Genomic DNA, 22409 nt, shown 5'->3' with positions numbered 1-22409 from the left:
GTGGTTTTGGATCATAACTTTAAATCATTATAACTATGCTTAAACACGTTTTTATTAATCAAAACAGGAGTCATTACAACCAACACATTTTTGTCAATGAGAAATTTATTCACTCCTGTAGCATTAAAAATCCATGCCTTGGGATTCGATGAACTCTTGGAAAGTATTTTATGCATCCTGCTGGTTGTGGAAGCATTCTCCCTGCAAAGTTCTTGAGATGCTTGAAGAAGTGGTAGTCTCTGGCAAGAGTTCAGATGAATATGGTGGATGGGGCTAAACTCTGTAGCCCAATTTGTTCAACTTCTGAAGCACTGGCTGTGCAATGGGTGGTTGGGCACTGTCATGGAAAAGAACTCGGCCCATTCTGCTGACCAACGCCAGCTGCAGGCACTGCAGTTTTCAGTGCATCTTGTCAACCTGCCGAGCACACTTCTCAGATGCAGTCGTTTCACTAGGATTCATAAGGCTGTAGTGGGTTAGACAGTCAGGAGACCGCCAAAAGCGACCATGGCCTTTTGACGGTGCAGGCTTGGCTTTGGGAAGGCCTGAAGCCTCTCCTCGTCACCAGCCGCTCATCCGGCCACTGCCAGCTGTGGCATGAAGCCCATCTTCTGCCACTTCAGAATCCGACTGAGAAATGGTTTGCCGTCGTTGCATAAGAGAAACGCGATTTCATCTGCAGTCAGCTCATGAGGCACCCCCATCATCACACTTTATCACCTACAAACCTGCTTCAAGTGCTGAACAGCTGCAGAATGGCTGACACTGAGTGCTTTGGCAACTTCTCGTGCGGCTGCAAGAGGGTCAGCTCCAATGCTGGCTCTCAGCTAGTCACTGTCAACTTCTGATGCCCAGTTACTGCACTCCTCATTGTCAAGGCTCTCGTCTCCTTTACAAAACTTCCTGAACAGCTACTGCGTTGCATGTTTGTTAGCAGTTCCTGGGTCAAATGTGTCGCTGATGTTGCTAGTTGTCTCTGCTGATTTATGACTTATTTTGAACTCAAGTAAGAAAATCGCTCTAATCTGCTTTTTGTCTAACATCATTTCCCTAGTCTAAAATAAACAGCAAGTAATAAATCATTAACAAAAAAACATAAAGTGAGAAATGTGCATTAAAATGATGTAAAACATAACCTCGGGCTTCCCTGGTGGGTCAGACAGTAAAGAATCTGCCTGCAAAGCAGATGTGGGTTCAATCCCTGGGTCAGGAAGATCCCCTGGGGAAAAGAATGGCAACCCACTCCAGTATTCTTCCTGGATAATCCCATGGACAGAGGAGCCTGGAGGGCTACAGCCCATGGGATCACAAAGAGTCAAGCACAACTCAGTGACTAACACTTGCACTTCCAAAACAACTTCATTTATTTAAGAATGTATTTCAATAGCAAATAGCAAAATTCAACAATGCAAAACTGCAATTACCTTTGCACCAACCTAAATAAATAGTATCTGCTTACCGAATACAGACACAGCAAACTCCAAACACCCACAAGGGTTATCAAGTGGAAAGCAGAAACACTCTGACGGGAAAAAGCTTCAGACCACGAAACCTTGCTGGCGTCACCACCCTCTGTTCCCATCTTTGAGGCAGTCCTCACCGCTACCTGACAACTTCTAACTGTAGTTTTAGGAGAGAGAAAAATAATTTGAGGAGAAAACAGAACTTATTTAGGGAGTGACAAAATGACTTATAGGATGAACGCTGTATTTGACATTCTTAAAAACAATTTTACTCTAAAGCTGTGAGGTTATCCTGTTCTGCTTAATAAAATATTGATCTGCTTCTGAGACTGTGTGCTCAGCTGCTGCAGGGGACAGAGGCTCGCTGTCCTGCTCAGAGGGTGACGGGCGTGGCCACTGCTGAGAGGCTGCGGTGCGCATGCAGGGTCACAGCAAGGGAGCGCTGGCAGGAGGAGCAGCGAACGTCGGAAAACCCGAAACAAACCCGAAACGCAAAACTCTGACCCGGAGCAGTTCATCCCTGTCTCACTTTTCCAGTATGGCTTTCTCTACCTGCTTAAACTTCTTCAGTTCAATGATTAGTTCCCAGTATCTGAGATACAGCCACATGAGCCTCCCGTTTTGGCGCTTGTTGGTGTTCCAGACGTCCCCACAGTGCGTATCGTGCTTAAATATGTCAGTGAGGCCAGCTGCCATCTCGAGGTCCGCAGCCACCGGGTCGGTGGATGCGCGGACCAGCAAGCTCTTCTCGAGCTCGAGCCGCCTGCGGCGCGGAAGCACCAGGCTGCAGTAGATGCTCTGTCTCTCGGTGAGCGCGGCCTCGAACTCGCTCAGCAGGAGTCTGGCCCTGCGCTGCCAGTCCTCCTCCTGGCCCAGGCAGCGCAGGTACGCACTCCGCAAGGGCTGCCTCCTCTCCTGAAGGACCTGAGCCCGCTCCTGTTCCAGAAGTTTCTTCTCTTCCACCAACTTGCGCCCCTGAGAGATGAGGGCTTCCCGGTAACTAGTTGTTCTGTTCTGCTCCTTTTCAAGTTCCAGGGACAAGTGTGCCACGGCCCGCCGGCTTTCTGCGATTGTGGCGTGGTACCTGGCTTCAAGCTCCCGCTGGAAGGCGGCTGTCCTCTGACGGTAAGCTTCTCTCTCCTTTTCTATTTCTTTTCTCGACTCCCTAGACCAAATCCAGCCTGACACAAATAATTTGGGGGAGGAAAACACACATAATGAACACCAGAGCTCAAGTTATAATCTCTATTTACAGGAAACATAAAACTGCTACAGAACATTTCAATACATTCTTAAGTCCTGAGACAAGCGAAATGAATAGTTTGTAGGAAGCTCTGTGGGCTTCCCAGGTGGCTCAGATGGCGAAGAACCCACACGCCAGTGCAGGAGACGCGTGCTGGATCCCGGGTGGGGAAGATCCCCTGAAGGAGGAAACGGCAGCCTGCGCCAGTATTCATGCTGGGATAATCCCACGGACAGAGGAGCCTGGTGGCCTACAGTCCATGAGTCACAAAGAGTCAGACAAGACTAAAGCAAGTAAGCACACATACAATATGCAGAGTGCTTCAAATCAGGTAAGGGCTCTCCAAAGAGAAGTCCAACAAGACTGCAGAGACCCCTTCCAGCCTCGTAACGTCTGAGGGCTGAGAAAACATACCTCCAGCATGGCACCTCGTGCCTATACTCTGGGCACAGGGCCCCCACAGACCATTGGCAAGGTTTAAAAATGACTATGGGCAAGTCTGGTGGCTCAGAGGTTAAAGGGTCTGCCTGCAATGCAGGAGACCTGGGTTCGATCCCTGGGTCGGGAAGATTCCCCTGGAGAAGGAAATGGCAACCCACTCCAGTATTCTTGCCTGGAGAATCCCATGGATGGAGGAGCCTGGTGGGCTACAGTCCACGGGGTCACGAAGAGTCGGACACGACTCAGCGACTTCCCTCCCTCCCTCCCTCCCTCCCTCCCTCCCTCACGGACAAGTACGCTTCACAGTGTTGGCCAGGTTAGTACAGAACTGAAAAAGTTCAAAGTGTGTTCGAAGCTGTGCCCGGTCATCACTAGTAAACAAGCAAGGCCCGAGATGGCTGCTCATATCCTGCTAGGGGGTCATACAAATAAGTCAGAATTTCAGCCTCGAGACACATCTCCACCATAACCTCACAGACACGAGACATAAGGTGTGGGCAGCTGGGGTGGGTAATACCCTGCTCTGCTCCACAAACTGACAAGCCCAAGTGAGAAACAGAGCTGATGACCACAAAGCCTGCGACCAGCTGGAGCCTGGTTCTGGGTGCTGTCTCCAGACCTTCTCCATCCTCAGTGAGCATTTTCGTCTTTTCTGATAACAAGACAAAAGACAGTGTGATGATTTCACTGGTGTAGGATATGCTCCACGTTATGAATTGCTGCTTTTGTTACTGAGCCCCTCAGTCACCCTGTGGCCCCGTGGACTGCAGCACCCCAGGCTTCCCTGTCCTTCACCACCTCTGGAGCTCGCTCAGACTCACATCCACTGACCCAGTGATGCCATTCAACCTTCTCGTCCTCTGTCGTCCCCTTCTCCTCCTACCTTCTATCTTTCCCACCATCAGGGTCTTTTCCAATGAGTCAGCTCTTTGCATCAGGTGGCCAAAGGACTGGAGCTTCAGCTTCAGCATCAGTCCTCCACATGAATTTCAAGCCCAATTTGAAATCAGGGTTAATTTCCTTAGGATTGACTGGTTTGATCTCCTTGTTGTCCAAGGAACTTTCAAGAGTCTCCTCCAACACCACAGTCAAATGCATCAGTTCTTTGGTGCTCAGCATTTTTTATGATACAACTCTCACATCCATACCCAACTACTGAAAAACGACAGCATTGACTATACGGACATTTGTCAGCAAAGTAACGTCTCTACTTTTCAATATGCTGTCTAGGTTTGTCGTAACTTTCTTCCAAGGAGCAAGTGGCTTTTAATTCCATGGCTGCAATCACCATATGCAGTGATTTTCAGTTCAGTTCAGTCGCTCAGTTGTGTCCAACTCTTTGTGAGCCCATGGACTGCAGCACATCAGGCTTCCCTTTCCATCACCAACTCCTGGAGTTTACTCAAACACATGTCCATCGAGTCGGTGATACCATCCAACCATCTCATCCTCTGTCATCCCCTTCTCCTCCTGCCTTCAATCATTCCCAGCATCAGGGCCTTTTCCAATGAGTCAGTTCTTCCCAGCAGGTGGCCAAACTACTGGAGCTTCAGCTTCAGCAACAGTCCTTCCAATAAATATTCAGGATTGATTTCCTTTAGGATGGACTGGTTGGATCTCCTTGTAGTCCAAGGGACTCTCAAGAGTCTTCTCCAGCACCACAGATCAAAAGCATCAATTCTTCGGTGCTCAGTTTTCTTTATAGTCCAACTCTCACATCCATATATGGCTATTAGAAAAACCATAGCTTTGACTGGATGGACTTTTGTTGGCAAAGTAACGTCTCTGTTTTTTAATATGCCGTCTAGGTTGGTCATAGCTTTTCTTCCAAGAAGCGGCTTTTTATTTCATGACTGCAGTCACTGTCTGCAGTGATTTTGGAGCCCCCAAAATAAAGTCTCTCACTGTTTCCATACTTTCTCCATCATTTTTCCATGAAGTGATGGGACTGGATGCCATGATCTTAGTTTTCTGAATGTTGAGTTTTCAGCCAGCTTTTCCACTCTCCTCTTTCACTTTCATCAAGGGGCTCTTTAGGTCTTCTTTGCTTTCTGCCATAAGGGTGGTGTCATCTGCATATTTGAGGTTATTGATATTTCTCCTGGCAACCTGATTCCAGCTTATGCTTCATCCAGCCGGGCATTTCCCATGACGTACTCGGCATATAAGTTAAGTAAGCAGGGTGACAATATACAGCCTTGACATACTCCTTTCCCAACTTGGAACCAATCTGTTGTTCCATGTCTGGTTCTAACTGTTGCTTTCTGACCTGCATACAGATTTCTCAGAAGACAGGTCAGGTGGTCTGGTATTCCCATTTCTTGAAAAATTTTCCAGTTTGTTGTGATCCACACAGTCAAAGGCTTTGGCATAAGCAATAAAGCAGAAGTAGATATTTTTCTGGAACTCTTCCTTTTTCAATGACCCAGCAGATGTTGGCAATTTGATCTCTGGTTCCTATGCCTTTTCTAAATCCAGCTGGAACATCTGGAAGTTCACGGTTCACATATAGTTGAAGCCTGGCTTGGAGAATTTTGAGCATCACTTTCCTAGTGTGTGAGATGGGTGCAACTTTGTGCTAGTTTGTTAAACAGTCTTTGCGATTGGAATGAAAACTGACCTCTTCCATCATTGGAAGGACTGATGCTGAAGCTGAAGCTCCAATCCTTTGGCCACCTGATGCGAAGAACTGACTCAATGGGAAAGACTTTGATGCTGGGAAAGATTGAGGGCAGGAGAAGAAGGAAGCAACAGAGGATGAGATGATTGAATGGTATCACCAACTCAGTGGACATGAGTTTGAGGAAATACTGGGAGAGTGAAGGACGGGGAAGCCTGGTGTGCTGCGGTCCATGGGGTTGTAAAGAGCCGGACACGACCGAGCAATAAACCACCATAAACCGATGGTTCTACACTGCAGCACCTGACTCTGAGCCACAGTTAGCTTCCGGCCTTATTTTTGCTAAGCAACTAAACAACAACAACACACTGACTCAGGGCTGAAAATCTGAAATAAGAGCTTCGAGGCCTCTGTGTTTGCATGTTGTAGACGTGTGGTATAACCAAAATTAATTTATAAAAGAGCTCTGCTTAATTGACTTAATTGTTTATACTGGAGAAGGAAATGGCAACCCACCCCAGTATTCTTGCCTGGTGAATTCCATGGACAGAGGAGCCTGGCAGGTTACAGTTCATGGGGTTGCAAAGAGTCAGACACAACTGAGCAATTAAGCACAAGTGCTTATATAAGTACTCAGGAGTAAAAACTGGCCCGAAAGAATTTGGGGTTCATGTGATCTAGGAAATATTCAACACTAAATTAATATCTGGTATTGAAGGTGACTTGTTTCTAGGTTTGACTAATAGAGACATGTCTTTAGAATCATCACTGTCAAGTACAGTATTTCTGTTATACCTAGGTTTATTAAAGGTCAAATAAGATCTTATATGTCACAAATCTGTCATCAAAAAAAATAGCTTGAAGTGGAAAAAGAAAAAAAAACTTGAAAGTAGGATGTATGTTTTCAGTAAAAGAAAGTGTAAAGAATGAGAAAAAAATACTGGAAGAGAAAGTTCTACATGATCAAGATTTTCTAAGACTGGATTAAATTTACTTGGGTAAATGGCTTTTGTTAGGAGTGAAAGAAAGTGAAAGTGAAGTCACTTAGTCGTGTCAGACTCCTTGCAACCCCGTGGACTATAGCCAACCAGGCTCCTCCATCCATGGGATTCTCCAGGCAAGAATACTGGAGTGGGTTGCCATTTCCTTCTCCAAGGGATCTTCCTGACCCAGGGATAGAACCCAGGTCTCCTGCATTGCAGGCAGACGCTTTAACCTCTGAGCCACCAGGGAAGCAGGCTGGGCCAAGACTGGATTTGGCTTCTTCGAAGTTTTCTTGAAATGCTGCTTTTAATAACAGATAGTATGAGTTTTTTAGTAGCAGAAAGTGAAGAGGAACTAAAGAGCCTCTTGATGTGGGTGAAAGAGGAAGGTGAAAAAGCTAGCTTAAAACTCAACGTTCAGAAAACTAAGATCATTGCATCTGGTCCCATCACTTCATGGCAAATAGATGGAGAAAAAGGGGACACAGTAACAAATTTTTTCTTGGGCTCCAAAATCACTGTGGATGGGGACTGTAGCCAGTAAAAGACACTTGCTCCTTGTAAGGAAAGCTATGACAAACCTAGACAGCATATTAAAAAGCAGAGATGTCACTTAGTCAACAAAATGTTCATATAGCCAAAGCTAGTTTTTCCAGTAGTCACTTAGGGATATGGGAGTTGGACCATTAAGAAGGCTGAGCACTTAAGAACTGATGCTTTTGAACTGTGGTGTTGGAGAAGGCTCCTGAGAGTCCCTTGGACTGCAAGATCAAACCAGTCAATCCTAAAGGAAATCAATCCTGAATACGCACTGGAAGGACTGATGCTGAAGCTCCAATACTTTGGCCACCTGACGTGAAGAGCCAACTCACTGGAAAAGACCCTGATGCTGGGAAAGACTGAAGGCAGGAAGAGAAAGGGGCTACAGAGGATGAGATGGTTGGATGGCACCACCAACTCAATGGACCTAAGTTTGAGCAAGCTCCAGAAGATGGCGAAGGACAGGAAAGCCTGGCACGTTACAGCTCATGGGATCACTAAGAGTCAGACACAACTTAGCAACTGAACAACATATCTAAAAAGGCACTAAATCCCTTCATGGTGACACAAGCTCCTGCGACTAGCAGAAAACCTTTTGTAAAATGAGCGCTTGATTGCATTCAACTCCCCCTTCACCAAAATCTTGTATGTTGACCTTCCCCCACTTCCTCTCTGGAGCTCTGTCTCAGAGCTATCTGAGGTGCTGCCTCTCAGGCTGCAGTCCTTATTTCTCCCCAAATAAAACTTAACTCTCAACTCTCACCTGTGCTTCTTTTTTTTGGTCAACAATTCTTTTGTCATTTATAGATAGATAGTTATTTTTGTAGTCTGATATCATACAAAGTGCTTCATCATCAAGAAGAGTCACAGGAAGGCTGTGGAAGCTGTGTAACAGCTCCACATCAAGCTGACAGCTATGTGAGGATTCCAGCCCAAACCGACTGCAAACAAGAAGCCATCCTGCCCCTGGGGTCCTAGACCAGGCATCCAGAGATTTTTACTCCCTGACAGATAGGGTCAATACCCCTCCTCAGCCTTGAAGCCACAGAAATTGGAGCATCACCCCTCTGCTTTCCATAAGAACACGGGACTAAAATCTGAAGGGAGAATGAAACAGGAGGGAAGGGGGCAGGGCACAACTTTTAAAAGAATGACATAGCCCTTGGTGCCAGTGATAATGAACCTGCCTGCCAATGCAGGAGACACGAGTTCAATCCCTGGGTCAGGAAGATTCCCTGGAGGAGGGCATGGCCACCCACTCCAGTATTCTTGCCTGGAAAATCCCATGAAGAGAGGCGCCTGGTAGGTCGCAGCCCACAGGGTTGCAAAGAGCAGAAACGAATGAAGCAACTTAGCATGCAGCTCTTGTTCAGTCACTAGGTGACGTCCGACTCTGCGACCCCACGGACTGTAGCGCGCCAGGTTCCTGTCCTCCACTGTCTCCTAGAGTTTGCTCAAAATCATGTCCACCGAGTTGGTGATGCTATCTAACCATCTTATCCTCTGACCTTCCCTTCTCCTTTTGCCTTCAGTCTTTCCCAGCACCACAGACTTTTCCAATGAGTTGGCTCTTCCCATCAGGTGGCCAAAGTACTGCAGCTTCAGCTTCAGCACCAATCCTTCCAATGAATATTCAGGGTTGATTTCCTTTAGGGTTGACTGGTTTGATCTTCCTGCAACTGGTCAGAACCAAGTAGGTCCAAGATGGCAGGACCCACTGCCAGTGGACCCTGAGCCTCATTATACGCTCACTGTAATACAGCAGCATGCTAAATTACACAATGACCAACTCTAGAACAGTTCTAAAGCCAACCATGAAAGGTCAAAAAAGTAGGCTGTGGTCCATTCCTGGAAATCCCTGCGCCCTTCCCCAAATAATTAGAATAATCTTCCGACTCATTAGCCTATGAAATTACCCATCCCATAAAAGCTAACGACCCCATATTTCAGGGCCTCTGCTTCTAAGATGGACCATATTCTGTGGAGTGTGTCTCTTTCTAAATAAATCCACTTTCTACTAATCAAAAAAAAAAGGTCTCTTTGGTGTAAGGATTATATCAACTGGTTATTTTTTAAGAAACAGCAGACATGGAAGAGACTTTGAAAACCAAGTAGGAGTTACCCGTTCATAAGAAACACTTGGGGCTTCCCTGGTGGCTCAGCAGTAAAGAATTCACCTGCCAATGCAGGACACAGGTTTGATCCTTGGATCAGGAAGATCCCCTGGAGAAGGAAACGGCAACCTACTGTAGTATTTTTACCTGGGAAAGCTCATGGATAGAGGAGCCTGGTAGGCTACCATCCATGGGGCTGCAAAGAGTTGGAGACGACTTAGAGCCTAACTAACAACACAAGAAACACTTATATTTATAAGAGAAGTCTCCAGTTGTAACGGAGTCTCCCTGACTGTGCCAGGAACAGGGTAACCAAATTGCCTGAAAGTTATCTAATGAAAAGGCTACAGCCTAAGTCTGCACAAGAACCTTACCCTCAATCACTGTGCTTCTCCTGTTCTCTGGTAACTAACTCTCCCCACCCCAAGCTCCCTCTTTTGTCTTGAGCTGAGCGTGGCATCTCAGGGGAGAGCCTGCGCATCTTGCTGGGTCGCTCGGCTTTCCTGGCTCTCTCCTATGCTGTGGTTGTTGTGCGTGTGCTCAGTGGTGTCCAACTCTTTGCTCCATGAACCGTATCCCACCAGGCTCCTCTGTCCATGGAATTTCCCAGGCAAGAACACTGGAGTGGGTTGCTGTGCCGTCCTTCAGAGGGTCTTCCCGACCGGGGTACGAAGCCCACACCTCTCACGTCTCTGCACAGGCAGGTGGCAGAGTCTTCGCCAATAAGCCACCTAGGAAGCCCCAGCTCTCTCCAATGGGTAGATGTTAGGAACTGTGGTTTTATTTTCTCCTGTTACTCTAACTCGTATCAATTTAATTCTTAGACCAGCCAGAAAAACCCTAAAAGCGTAAAGTTTCTTCCTCTGCAACAATGACAAAACATAAAATCAACCCCTAACCACCCAGAAATTCATCAGGGATTGGACTGGCCAAAAAGTTCGTTCAAGTTTAAAACTCAAACGAACTTTTTGGCCACCTCAATAGTCCGGATAAAAACCAAGAGCTGGAAAAATTACAAGGGACCAGTGACTGGTAATTTCCCCAAAGTGGTACAAAGTGGATTCAATGTAGAGAGAGTTTCTAGTCAGCCTGAGCAGAGATTTCAGGGATGAAGTCTCCCAAAGACTGATACCCTAAACAGTACACAGACATCGAAAACGGGTTTTCCTTCATGCCTACTTCTCTCTTCCTCATTAGCGCTTATGAGGGCAACTGAAGCAAGGGAGCCCCCTTCAGAGCAATGAAGCTTTGAAAAGAATGAACGGTTACTGATCACTCCACACAAAATCTCTCTATCAAACCCTCACACTGCACTAAGATAATTACAATGTCAGAGAAACTGAGGCTCAGAGGGTTAAATCACTTGACCAGGACACACAGTACGCATCTGTGTAAACAAAGACTGGTGCCTGCCATTTATGATTAAGTGATTAGCCACTGCAGTCAGTGACCTACACGTTCACCCTGAAAGGCATTCAGGGTGAATGCACTCTGTCTTGGATACATGAGACCCAACATAATTAAGATACACACTTATGGAAGAATTTTAATGACCCCAGATTCTTGCACCTCCCCATACTAAAATCATTAACTTGAGATACCTGGTTTTTCTTTCGTGAGAAGGAGTAATCTTTCACCTAGATGCAGCCTGACCACATGTATTCCCTGGCTCCTCCTCTACCTCAGCAGAGCAGTTCCTAACAGGTATCTGAAAGGCTCTCTCCTGGGCTTATAGGGCTTCCCAGGCGGCTCAGTGGTAAAGAATCCATCTGCCAATGCAGGAGACATGGGTTCGGTCCCTGGGTTGGGAAGATCCCCTGGATAAGGAAATGAAAACCCACTCCAATATTTTCACCTGGAAAATCCCATGGACAGAGGAGCCTGGCAGGCTACAAACCATGGGGTCACAAAGAGTCGGACACAACTGAGCGCACACACACACATCTTGTGATACAGTCTTCACAGCTCACTGTACATTTTTTCCCCAGTCAACATTTGCTAGGTTTCAAAGCCCAAGATCTCTGGGCTCCACACTTTGAGCCCAGAAAACAAGTTAGGAGAATCATGACTTACGAAAAGCAGCTAGTCCCAGCATTGGAACCAACAGGGCATAATTCCATCTGCTTCCATCACCTCCATCAGCCCTGGAATTGGGCCGGATATTCCAATTTGGGGGGTCATTTAAGTTATTCATGGAGATACACCTTGAAGTAAATAACAATATCATTAACCACACAAATGGAACAAAACACACTGCTCACAATGTATCATCTACAGGGGACCCTGGTTTGATTCCTGGGTCCTGAAGATCCCTTAGAGAAGGAACAGGGTTCCCACTGGAGTATTCTTGGGCTACGCTGACGGCTCAGTCGGTAAAGGGTCCACCTGCAATGTGGGAGAGCTGGGTTCGATGATCCCCTGGAGGAGGGCATTACAACCCACTCCAGTATTCTCGCCTGGAGAATCCCCATGGAGAGATGAGCCTGGCGGGCTACAGTCCATGGGGTCACAAAAAGTCGGACACCACTGAGCGACTAAGCACAGCATGTGGTCCATGTGAGCCTTTTTTTTTTTCTCTCTCTCTCTCTTAAAAAACTTTGTTCAGATCTAGGTATGGGCTCCACAGCAGTGAGCCTTACGAGATTAAAGCAACTCGCAAATCGTAGGCGAGCGTGATGTGTTTCAAATAACTGAAATACAAATAGAAGGAGGTGAATATAGACAAAAGAAACTCAATTCAGCATCAAAGACTCTTCATAGAATTTCCAATAAATACTTGCTTAACGCCTAAAGGTATAAAATCCTAATTGGCAATAAAAAAATGACACACACACACAAAAGCTCAGTAGTTATTGTGAAGGTGCTTGTGGCCAGCACAATTAGAAAAAAACAAAAAAAGTCAGGATGTACCGAAGCTCACGACCCTCAAAGCGCAGGGCTGGGAGCGGCACTCCGCCCCCGACCCCACAAACTTCAGGGCCTGCGCTCCACTTCGGACAGCGCGCTCCAGAGGGTGCCCGCGCGCCCGCCGCCCCGGGACGCGCAGAGGGGCCCGAACGGGCTGGGCGCCCCGGTGACCGCGGAACACCGGTCCAAGCTGGCGGCCCGCCGTCCAACTGCCCGATACCGGAACTCCCGCTCCGTCCCGGAGAGACAGCGGGACGGGTACCCGGGTACCGTCTCACAAAACTGCCGTAATCTCCAGAAAAACCCACCACTGTCTGGATATGAGGAGAAATCGGGGGAGCCCGAGAAGACCCCCAAACGCCAACTTACCTCCGGCCGGGAACTCGCCGACCAGGTGCCCTGAGAGCCCCCGCCCGCCAGCCCTTCTGCGCAGGCGCGGCGTTGCCCAGTCTCCCGGGCGCGGCGACGTAAGACCCCGGGCGCGGCGACGTAGGACCCAGGGTGCGGCGACCTAAGACTTCGAGCGCGGCGACGTAAGACCCCGGGCGCGGCGACGTGCGCAGGCGCGGTCTGCGCGGGACGTACCGACTGCTCCGGAGGGCGGACATGTCGGGGGTTGCCGCTGTGTCGCGCTTGCTGCGCGCCCGGCGCCTGGCGCTGAACTGCACGGTGAGTGTCCGCCGCGGGCAGGGCGCGGCAGACACCGGGTCCCGGGTCCCCTGCCTCGCGGCGAAACGGGCTGGGGAGGGCCCACCGCACGTTCCGGAGCCGGCCGGGCTGCGGCGCGGTGAAGGTCACTGCCCCGGGGCCCGTCCGGGAGCCCGGCGCGGCTGCGAGGCTGCTTGCCCAGCCGCGGGGGCGCGCTCGAAGATTTGGCCGCCCAAGGTCACGCGGCGGGACGCGCCCGGGGCAGCCGGACGGCCGTGGAGCCGGTGGGGTGCGGTCTGAGCAGCGCCCCGGCACTCGGCTCGGCCTTGCTTCTGGGGCTTTGCGCGGCCCCTGGGCACTGGCCGCAGAGCGACCGGGGCGGTCGCGGGGCCGATGTCCTCCTGGGCGTTCCCTGCGGAGCCCGGCGAGCCCTACTCGGTAGGTCTGCGCTGTGGTTTCCCAAGGCCTGGCTGCTGGACCGTGTCCCTTCCACTCCTGACAGTTAAGTCTTCTGAGTTGATCCTCTGGAATTTTACTGAAACACTGGATTTAGAGGGTTTAGTTACTTGGTCCCGTTATGTGAACTTGCTCAGCCACCTAGTTAGCAAGGCTTTCAACAATGTAGACTTGATTTGTGCCTGTAGTTATACCCACAGTTGTTTTCTTTTTTAAAATTTTGATGTTGGAGGTTATTTTTAAATGTGAGGAGGTTGAGTCGGACATTCTGCCAACCCCAGAAAGTGTTTTAAATGTTGTCCCATGTTGCTGATGCTTACTGAGCGGAGGTTCCCCCCAGCCCCTCAAATCTTGGGCTTTAAGACACAAGGGTGGCAGGGGGTCCACAAGCAGGGGATGAAGTCCATGGTCAGTGGAGTAGTTTTAGCCAACCAAGCATAAGCAGACTTCTGCATGGGCCCTTCTTGTTAGGTGAGATGGCGGTTTGGTCTGGTGGTCATTGGGGAAGAATGGACAGGTCTGTCAGCCTGGACTGGAGCCCAGCGATACTTATTCCAGCCATTCCAGCCTGTGCTTGCCCTTCACCCATCACTCGCTCTTTGACAGTTTATGTACCTGTTGCTGACCTTTCTTTATCCAGGCTGGGCTGGACGGAATTCAGCTTTGAGGTTTTAGCTGAAAGTGAAAGTTTCACACAACAGATTGGAGCCTAACCCTCTCCTCTCCTGTTGGCTTGACATGGAAGTGACCTTAGTGCGATCTGCTCTTAACTGCCAGCCCTGTGCTTTGCTGTCTCATGATTCTTCACCAGGGTCTTCTGTTCAGGTGCTTGTGAACAGAATGGCAAGAGAGTGTTAGCAAAATTGAACCACAGGTTAGATCTACCAAAGATGGTCTTGAGTTTTAAAGTCTTCTATCTTGATGAAGGTAGCTTTTAAAACTATTTCCACCTATGTAAATTAATCTGCCTACAAGCTGCTTAATGGAGCTTAAGGTTGGCAAGAACAGAGGCAGCAAACCAGCAGAACGAAGAAAGGAGGACTCGCAGTCTCTCTCTGTCCAAGGGCTGCACTCAATGAGGGTAATCTGAGTAAAGTCCACAGAAAATGTGTTCAGTTCTGTGGTGTTTTCAAGCCATATTTACAGCTACTTTCGAGTTACAAAATTATCGAACCTATTTTGCCTTTGTTTCCTTTTTAATTGTCCCAATGCACTGACACAGATTTGCACACTATTTGAAAGAAGTTAAATCGAAAGGAGGAGTAAAACCAGTAACCTCAGATAGTTGCTGCTTAACTTCAGGTGATATTTTTCCATTTTCAGCAAGCTGTTCTAGAATAAGTCAGTTTATTCAAAAGTATTGTTCTGAATATGTGCTAGTGGCATATCTGCTGCTGCGGCTGCTGCTGAGTCCCTTCAGTCGTGTCCGACTCGGTGCGACCCCATAGACGGCAGCCCACCAGGCTCCCCCGTCCCTGGGGTTCTCCAGCCAAGAACACTGGAGTGGGCTGCCATTTCCTTCTCCAATGCGTGAAAGTGAGAAGTGAAAGTGAAGTCGCTCAGTCCTGTCCGACTCTTAGCGACCCCATGGACTGCAGCCCACCAGGCTCCCCCGCCCATGGGATTTTCCAGGCAAGAGTGCTGGAGTGGGGTGCCGTTGCCTGCTCCGAGTGGCACATTCAGACTCACATTGTCTCGGCCCTGTAGTAGCTAGCACCCTTCTGTTTTGCTTCTTGGAATAATTCCTACGGCACTGGCTTTCAGTTCTGCATTCCATGTCCTGTTCTTCCTGGTTCATTTGAAAAGCTGTGGCTGGTTTCGGTATGGACCTGGATATTCGTCTTATTTTGGAAGCCCAGAAATTTCTTCCCAAGGATCCCTGGATGGTAGAGAAAGTATAGGATCTGGAGCCTGCCAGGCAGATCCAATACCCTGGAAAGATTCCACTTCTCTGTTGATTGCTGAGGGTTCTGTGAGGGAACACGTGAAACTTGTGTGGTGTTCCTCCATGCCAGGGCCTGCAGCTCACAGCCTACCCTCAGTTACCATGTGAATGATGTTTTAAACATTCCTGCTTGAAAACCCTTTAAATTTTAAGTGAAAGTAATTGCACATAGTGAGCAAAAAAAAAAAAAGTGAGTATAGAAGTTCTCATAAGTGGAAAGAAGGAAGACCACTTCCTTCCCTAAACCTGTTCTCTAGTGGAATCAGTTCTGAACTGGTTTTGGCATTGATGCCTGCTATTTACATCCATTTCTCTAGCTAAGATGCAGGTGCATTTTGTCCATTTTAGACATTGATTTTTGCTGGTAAAGAAGGGTGTAGTTCTCCTGCGGAGGTACGGGCAGCAGTGGACTGCCGCAGAGGCAGGGGCTTTGGGTGCAGCAGACCTGGGTACAGCGTAAGCCCTCTTGGAGGAGGTTGCCATTAACCCCGCATAGGGCTGCCAGAATTACGCAGGACTGGGGAAACAGACTCTTGGAGGGCACAGACAGAACCTTGTGTGCACCAGGACCCAGGAGAAAGGAGCAGTGCCCCCCCCCCAGCCCCCGCCGACGAGAGACTGACCCAGACTTGCCTGCAAGTGTCCAGGAGTCTCCGGCAGAGCTGTGGTCGGCAGTGGCCCGCTGCAGGGTTGGGCGCACTGAGCGTAGCAGGAGGTCACCGTTATGTTCGTTACCTCCACTGTAATTTGGCCCCAGGTAAATAACAAGGAGGGAACACAGCCCCATCCCTCAACAGAAAATTGAGTTAAAGATTTACTGAGCATGGCCCCACCCATCAGAACAAGACCCAGTTTTCCCCTCAGTCAGTCTCTCCCATCAGGAAGCTTCCATAAGCCTCTTACCCTTCTCCATCAGAGGGCAAGCAGATTGAAAACCACAATCACAGAAAACTAACCAAACTGATCACATGGACCACAGCCTTGTCTAACTCAATGAAACTGTGACCCATGCTGTGTAGGGCCACCCAAGACAGACAGGCAGGTCACGGTGGAGAGTTCTGACAAAACATGGTCCACTGGAGAAGGAAATGGCAGACCACATCAGTATTCTTGCCTTGAGAACCCCACGAACAGTATGAAAAGGCAAAAAGATAGGACACTGAAAGATGAACTCCCCGGGTCAGTAGGTGCCCAATATGCTACTGGAGATCAGTGGAGAAATAACTCCAGAAAGGATGAAGAGACGGAGCCAAAGCAACAACACCCAGTTGTGGATATGACTGGTGATGGAAGTAAAGTCTAATGCTGTAAAGAGCAATATTGCATAGGAACCTGGAATATTAGGTACATGAATCAAGGCAAATTGGAAGTAGTCAAACGGGAGATGGCAAGAGTAAACGTCAACATTTTAGGAATCAGCGAACTAAAATGGACTGAAATGGGTGAATTTAACTCAGATGACCATTATATCCACTGCTCTGGGCAAGAATCCCACAATGAAGGGAAAGGCAAAGGAGGAAAGGAAAGATATACCCATTTGAGTGCAGAGTTCCAAAGAATAGCAAGGAGAGATAAGAAAGGCTTCCTCAGTGATCAATGCAAACAAAAAGAGGAAAACAAATAGAATGGGAAAGACTAGAGATCTCTTCAAGAAAGTTAGAGATACCAAGGGAATAGTCATGCAAAGATGGGCTCAATATAGGACAGAAATGGTATGGACTTAACAGAAGCAGAAAATATTAAGAGGTGGCAAGAATACACAGAACTATACAAAAAGATCTTAACCCAGATAATCACGATGGTGTGATCACTCGTCTAGAGCCAGACACCCTGGAATGGTGAAATCAAGTGGGCCTTAGGAAGCATCACTACGAACAAAGCTAGTGGAGGTGATGGAATTCCAGTGGAGCTATTTCAGATCCTAAAAGATGGTGTTGTGAAAGTGCTGCACTCGATATGCCAACAAATTTGGAAAAAAACAGCAGTGGCCACAGGACTGGAAAAGATCAGTTTTCATTCCATTCCCAAAGAAAGGCAATGCCAAAGAATGCTCAAACTACTGCACGATTGCACTCATCTCACACGCTAGTAAAGTAACGCTCAAAATTCTCCAAGCCAGGCTTCACCAATAAGTGAACCGTGAACTTCCAGATGTCCAAGCTGGGTTTAGAAAAGGCAGAGGAACCAGAGATCAAATGGCCAACATCTGTTGGATCATCGAAAAAGCAAGAGAATTCCAGAAAAAGATCTGCTTTATTGACTACACCAAAGCCTTTGACTGTAGATCACAAAATACTGTGGAAAATTCTTCACAAGATGGGAATACCAGACCACTTGACCTGTCTCCTTAGAAGTCTGTATGCAGGTCAAGAAGCAACAGTTAGAACTGGACGTGGAACAACAGATTGGTTCCAAATTGGGGAAAGAGTACGTCAAGGCTGTGTATTGTCACCTTGCTTATTTAACTTATATGCAGAGTACATCATAAGGAAAGCTGGACTGGATGAAGCACAAACTGGAATCAGGATTGCCAGGAGAAATATCAATATCCTCAGATATGCAGATGATACTACCCTTATGGCAGAAAGTGAAGAAGAGCTAAAGAGCCTCTTGATGAAAGTGAAGGAGAGTCAAAAAGTTGACTTTAAGCTCAACATTCAGAAAACTAAGATCATGGCATCTGGTCCCATCACTTCATGGCAAATAGATAGGGAAGCAATGGAAACAGTGAGAGACTTTATTTTGGGGGGCTCCAAAATCAATGCAGACAGTGACTACAGCCATGAAATTAAAAGACACCTGCTCCTTGGAAGAAAAGTTATGACCAACCTAGACAGCTTATTAAAAAGCAGAGGCATTACTTTGCCAACAAAGATCTGTCTAGTCAAAGCTATGGTTTTTCCAGTGGTCATGTATAAATGTGAGAGTTGGACTGTGAAGAAGGCTGAGCGCCAAAAATCAATGCTTTTGAAAGGTGATGTTGGAGAAGACTCTTGAGAGTCCCTTGGACTGCAAGGAGATCCAACCAGTCCATCCTAAAGGAAATTGGTCCTGAATATCCATTGGAAGGAATGATGCTGAAGCTGAAACTCCAATACTTTGGCCACTTGATGCTAAGAACTGACTCGTTTGAAAAGGCCCTGATGCTGGGAAAGATTAACGGGGAAGGAGAAGGGGACGACAGAAGATGAGAGGGTTGGATGGCATCACCGACTAAATGGACATGAGTTTGAGTAAACTCCAGGAGTTGGTGATGGACAGGGAGGCCTGGCGTGCTGCAGTCCGTGGGGTGGCAAAGAGTCAGACACGACTGAGCGACTGCTCTGAAGGGTTCGGTTCCCTTACCCCTCTGCGGGCACCCTCAGTTCTCCCAGTGTGGTTGTGCAGCCACTTTGAGAACCCTTTCTGTGCAGCTCTGTAGTTGCGCAGCTCGGACCTGATCTTGCAGAGTAGCTGCTCGGTCCTGACCCACAGGGAGCTGTGCTGGGTCCCGACCCGCGGGGAGCTGTGCTGGATGAGGGCTCTGCACTTGGCTCAGCTGGGGAGATGAGTGTCTGCCCTTCTCACTTGCTTCTCTATTGTCCTGATTCAGTGTCCTGTACTTTTATGCTAACTCTGTTAATATCTTAGGTAGATTTCTGCTTTCTTTTTCATGTTACCCTGTTGCAAAATGGTTGATTTTTTTGTTTTCAAAAAATGTGAGAATAATAAGTGGCATAAAATGAGTTTTCTCTAAAGACAGAAATTGGATTAAATTGCACTCTCCAAATTCTGAAATCACTCCCCAAATCTGATTTAGGTACAAAATATCGTGTTACTGTTTTTCCACGGGATAATCTGTGTAATGTGATAATCTGTTACTGATTTCATTACAGTAGGGACTGCTTTTTAAGCTAACCATGTGGATGTGTGTGTTTGTCTTTATTCAGTGTGAACATCCTGGAAAGAAGTAAGTACTTTGGGAATCTCACAGTTTCTATTTTAATTTTAACTTGGTATCACAAAGTATACTATTCTTATTGGTACTGTTGGCTACATTTTTATTGTTCAGTTCAGTCGCAGTACTTTCTGATGTTTTCAAGAGCATTTGTATTGAAATTCCTTCAGGGACTTGGTTTATGTTAAAATACAAATTTACCATTTAAAAGAGTGTAATAAAGCTGGAGAGTATTCTTTTAAATGCACATCTAAAGGAAAAAACTAAATTAGTTTGTCAATAAAAACAAATGTACTAAAAAAAAAAATAAATACCTTCACATTACAAATGAAAAATTCGAGGACGTCACTCTTACCAGTTCGAATCTACTTTAAAATGCAAGAAACTACGCTTTTTAAGTAGAGCTGTTCAGATGAAGTCAGGTGTCTGATCAGCCACCACTCAGTCCCTGAGTTAGGGGGAGCCTCCTGCCTCTGGCGTTCCTCGCTGGTGGTCAGCCGGGCCGTCCAGCCCTGACAGAGTCCCTCATCTTACAGAAGTCTGTCCGGTTTCAAACGACTTGGTTGCAGTTCATTTTGTGTTTGGAAATTCTCCCTGTAATCCACGTGTTTGTCCCAAAGCATAGTTTCTTTTCTCCACAAAATTGAAACATCTCTTCCAATTGAAGACGTCCCTTTTGTCATTGCTGAATGTATTTAGTTCCCCAAACTGTTGTTCAGGATGTTCTAAGTCTCTTATCAGTCTGCTAAAATGTGGTAAGCAGAATGAAAAGACTTGTTCCCTAAATGGTGGACCTTTCTTAGTCCACGCAGAATGTTGCCTCTCTCGCTGGGTTGTGATTTCATTGCCACCATTTCCTGTAAATGGTTGTCGAAAGGGACATTTTAGCTGAGGCTTGCAGTTGTAGAGGTTGGCCAGGGACAGACTGGGGACAGCTGTCCAGGCAGGGGGTATGGAGGCGAAGTATGACAGGCAGGGATGCGGCTGAGCCGGTGCAGGTGTGGAGAGGGCGACACAGGACCAGGAGCGTCTCGGGGCCTGGACGTGTGTCTGTGGAGGGCCCGCCCCGGGGCGGCCTGCTCGGCAGCCTCACTGCCCCCTCCTCCTACTGTCAGCGCCTCCTGCTGTGAGCCGCAGGCCCCATGTGCAGGGTGGGGGCCAGTGTGGAGAGGGCTGGGTGGACCCGGGAGAAGCACTTGGTCGTCTGCAGACCTGCCGCTTAGGCAGCACAGGTGTCCTTCCCCTTCTGCACTAAGTACCTCAAGTCAAGAAATTAGTGTGAAAATGTGCCTTTTACATTTCCTGGGTCAGTGAATGTCCTGTCTGGAAACAAGCTTCATGTGGAAGGGCCTTTGCTGGTTACCACTTCCTCAAGCCGGGCGGGCCTGGGTCCTTAGCCCCTCCCTTAACCTTCGGAGCTAAGTGGAGGGTTCCAGGAAAGGGTTCTGGATGAGGGCATGCACCCGTCCGTGAGAAGGCTGGCGGCTTAAGAGATCTGGAGTCCCCGGCTCCGTGAAGACACGCAGCCCTCCCCCTGTGTTTCAGAAGCGGCCGGCAGCATGGCAGACAGGAGCCCGCGACTTTCACTTCACCGTTGACGGCAATAAGAGGTCGTCCGCTAAAGTTTCAGATGCGGTAAGTTCAGGGCTCTTGGTTTTCAGTGATTTTCTTGACTTAGCAGAGTAGTGTTCTATACCAGCTATTTGTGTACTTGAGTAACACACAGGTTTTTACTTAAATTCTCTTTCTAATTCATACTCAAACTATTTTTGGTGTCTTAGTAATTACAGTTCAGACGTGAACAGAGACACTGGCGTTTTCGCTTGTAGCTCTTGTGTATCTATAAGCAAATTAGACCTCAGGTGAAGGAAACAAAACAACAAAGTACAGATGCCAGGTGAACAGTATTTACTGGAACGCGCGGTGGCAGACGCCTTCTCAGCTGAACGTGGGCTCCTCTGTGTTTACGAGGCTCTTCCGCACCCTGTTGAAGTAACCGGAATTTGCTTCTGAGGTCACTTCCATAGGCACTCACAGTGGTTTCTGAGTGCTGGTTGGCACCTTCTCAGTTGTAAACACAGTGTGGGCCTGGAACATACTTGGGTTCTTGGTGGGTGGTCTCCCAGGCGAACAACCGTGCTTATCTAAACGAGATGACCCTTCAGTGTTTCCATGGAAACTTGCAAATCGTGGCCTATACTCTCTGTAAGCCTAGGCTTGTCTACCAAGTGTATACAGATGTAAGCGTAAGAAGAAAAGAGGAAAGATGGTGACTGTAAAGAGAAGCCATAGGTGGAACTGGTGTTCTGATCTGTGGCGTTGCCCCCTGCACCTGTGGGCCCGTGCTGTGAGTTTCCGGCCTCTCAGCTGATGGCGGGGGTCCCGGCTCCGTGGGGTTGGTGCTCTGCTGTGGTGGGAGCACCCTTTCGACTTGAGGACGTGTCTGCCGTTCCTGCCGTGCCTGGTGTGCAGCCCAGCACGATGGAGGCCCTCCGGCTGTGGCAGCGACTCGTGTGTGTTGAGGTCCTTCACCATGACCACAGCCTCAGTGTCTGGCCTAGTTGAACCAGTGATTAACGGGGACATTTCTTTTCCAGATTTCTGCACAGTACCCAGTCGTGGACCATGAGTTTGATGCCGTGGTGGTCGGTGCAGGGGGGGCAGGCCTGCGGGCCGCGTTCGGCCTCTCCGAAGCAGGTTTCAACACGGCCTGCGTCACGAAGCTCTTCCCCACCAGGTCCCATACTGTCGCGGCCCAGGTATGAGAAGGCGCTGTCGCGCTCACAGTGCCTGCAAAGTGCCGCTCGAGGAGCCCTGCCCTGCACTGTGACCCCTCTGCTCCTGGCACTCGGTCCCCAGGGCTGTCTGCCCGCTGTCACTGCCCAGCGCCTGGGGACGCATCCCTCCTGTTTCCACTCCAGTCACGCCCCCGCGCCTGCCCCCATCGCAGTGTGACCTCCTCCCATGCGCTCGCCCCACATGAACGAGCGGGCTGTGCGCTCGCCCTGTGTCTGCCGGAGCCGCGGGGCCAGCCTCCAGCGCTGGGGATGGGCTCTGATGATGCACGAAGGTGCAGCAGAGAGCAGTGGCCTGTGCTGCTCTGGATTTAGGG

General features: G+C 48.4%; 2 protein-coding genes across 2 annotated transcripts in view; one reads left to right on the top strand and one right to left on the bottom strand.

The window, feature by feature from the left end:
- Nucleotides 95–12948, bottom strand: CCDC127 (coiled-coil domain containing 127). Its single transcript, XM_018065657.1, has 3 exons — nt 12681–12948; nt 11478–11608; nt 95–2644 (listed from the first exon to the last, which is right to left on the bottom strand). Exons 1-3 carry the CDS (start codon nt 12917–12919, stop codon nt 1989–1991), a joined length of 1026 nt encoding a protein of 341 aa, XP_017921146.1. The 5' UTR covers nt 12920–12948; the 3' UTR covers nt 95–1988.
- The window catches only part of SDHA (succinate dehydrogenase complex flavoprotein subunit A), a 21995-nt gene continuing 12433 nt past the window's right edge, over nt 12848–22409 (top strand). Inside the window, exons 1-3 of the mRNA XM_018065656.1 lie at nt 12848–12980; nt 20843–20932; nt 21895–22056. Coding sequence (XP_017921145.1) covers nt 12918–12980; nt 20843–20932; nt 21895–22056 — 315 coding nt within the window. The 5' untranslated portion in view covers nt 12848–12917. The remainder of the gene's footprint in view (nt 12981–20842; nt 20933–21894; nt 22057–22409) is intronic.

The sequence above is a fragment of the Capra hircus genome, chromosome 20 (genome assembly GCF_001704415.2).
Source record: "Capra hircus breed San Clemente chromosome 20, ASM170441v1, whole genome shotgun sequence".
Lineage (NCBI taxonomy): Eukaryota > Metazoa > Chordata > Mammalia > Artiodactyla > Bovidae > Capra > Capra hircus.
The sequence above is the reverse complement of the archived record's forward strand: the minus strand, read 5'-3'. Positions and strand labels throughout refer to the sequence as shown.

What these genes read in the sequence shown, in the direction of transcription:
- CCDC127 (XM_018065657.1), bottom strand. Translation starts at nt 12,919, where the DNA reads ATGTCCGCCCTCCGGAGCAGTCGGTACGTCCCGCGCAGACCGCGCCTG. An exon ending in CGGCGAGTTCCCGGCCGGAG is followed by an intron (nt 11,609 to 12,680) that starts GTAAGTTGGCGT and finishes ATTTACTTCAAG; the next exon opens with GTGTATCTCCATGAATAACT. An exon ending in GCTGGGACTAGCTGCTTTTC is followed by an intron (nt 2,645 to 11,477) that starts GTAAGTCATGAT and finishes TATTTGTGTCAG; the next exon opens with GCTGGATTTGGTCTAGGGAG.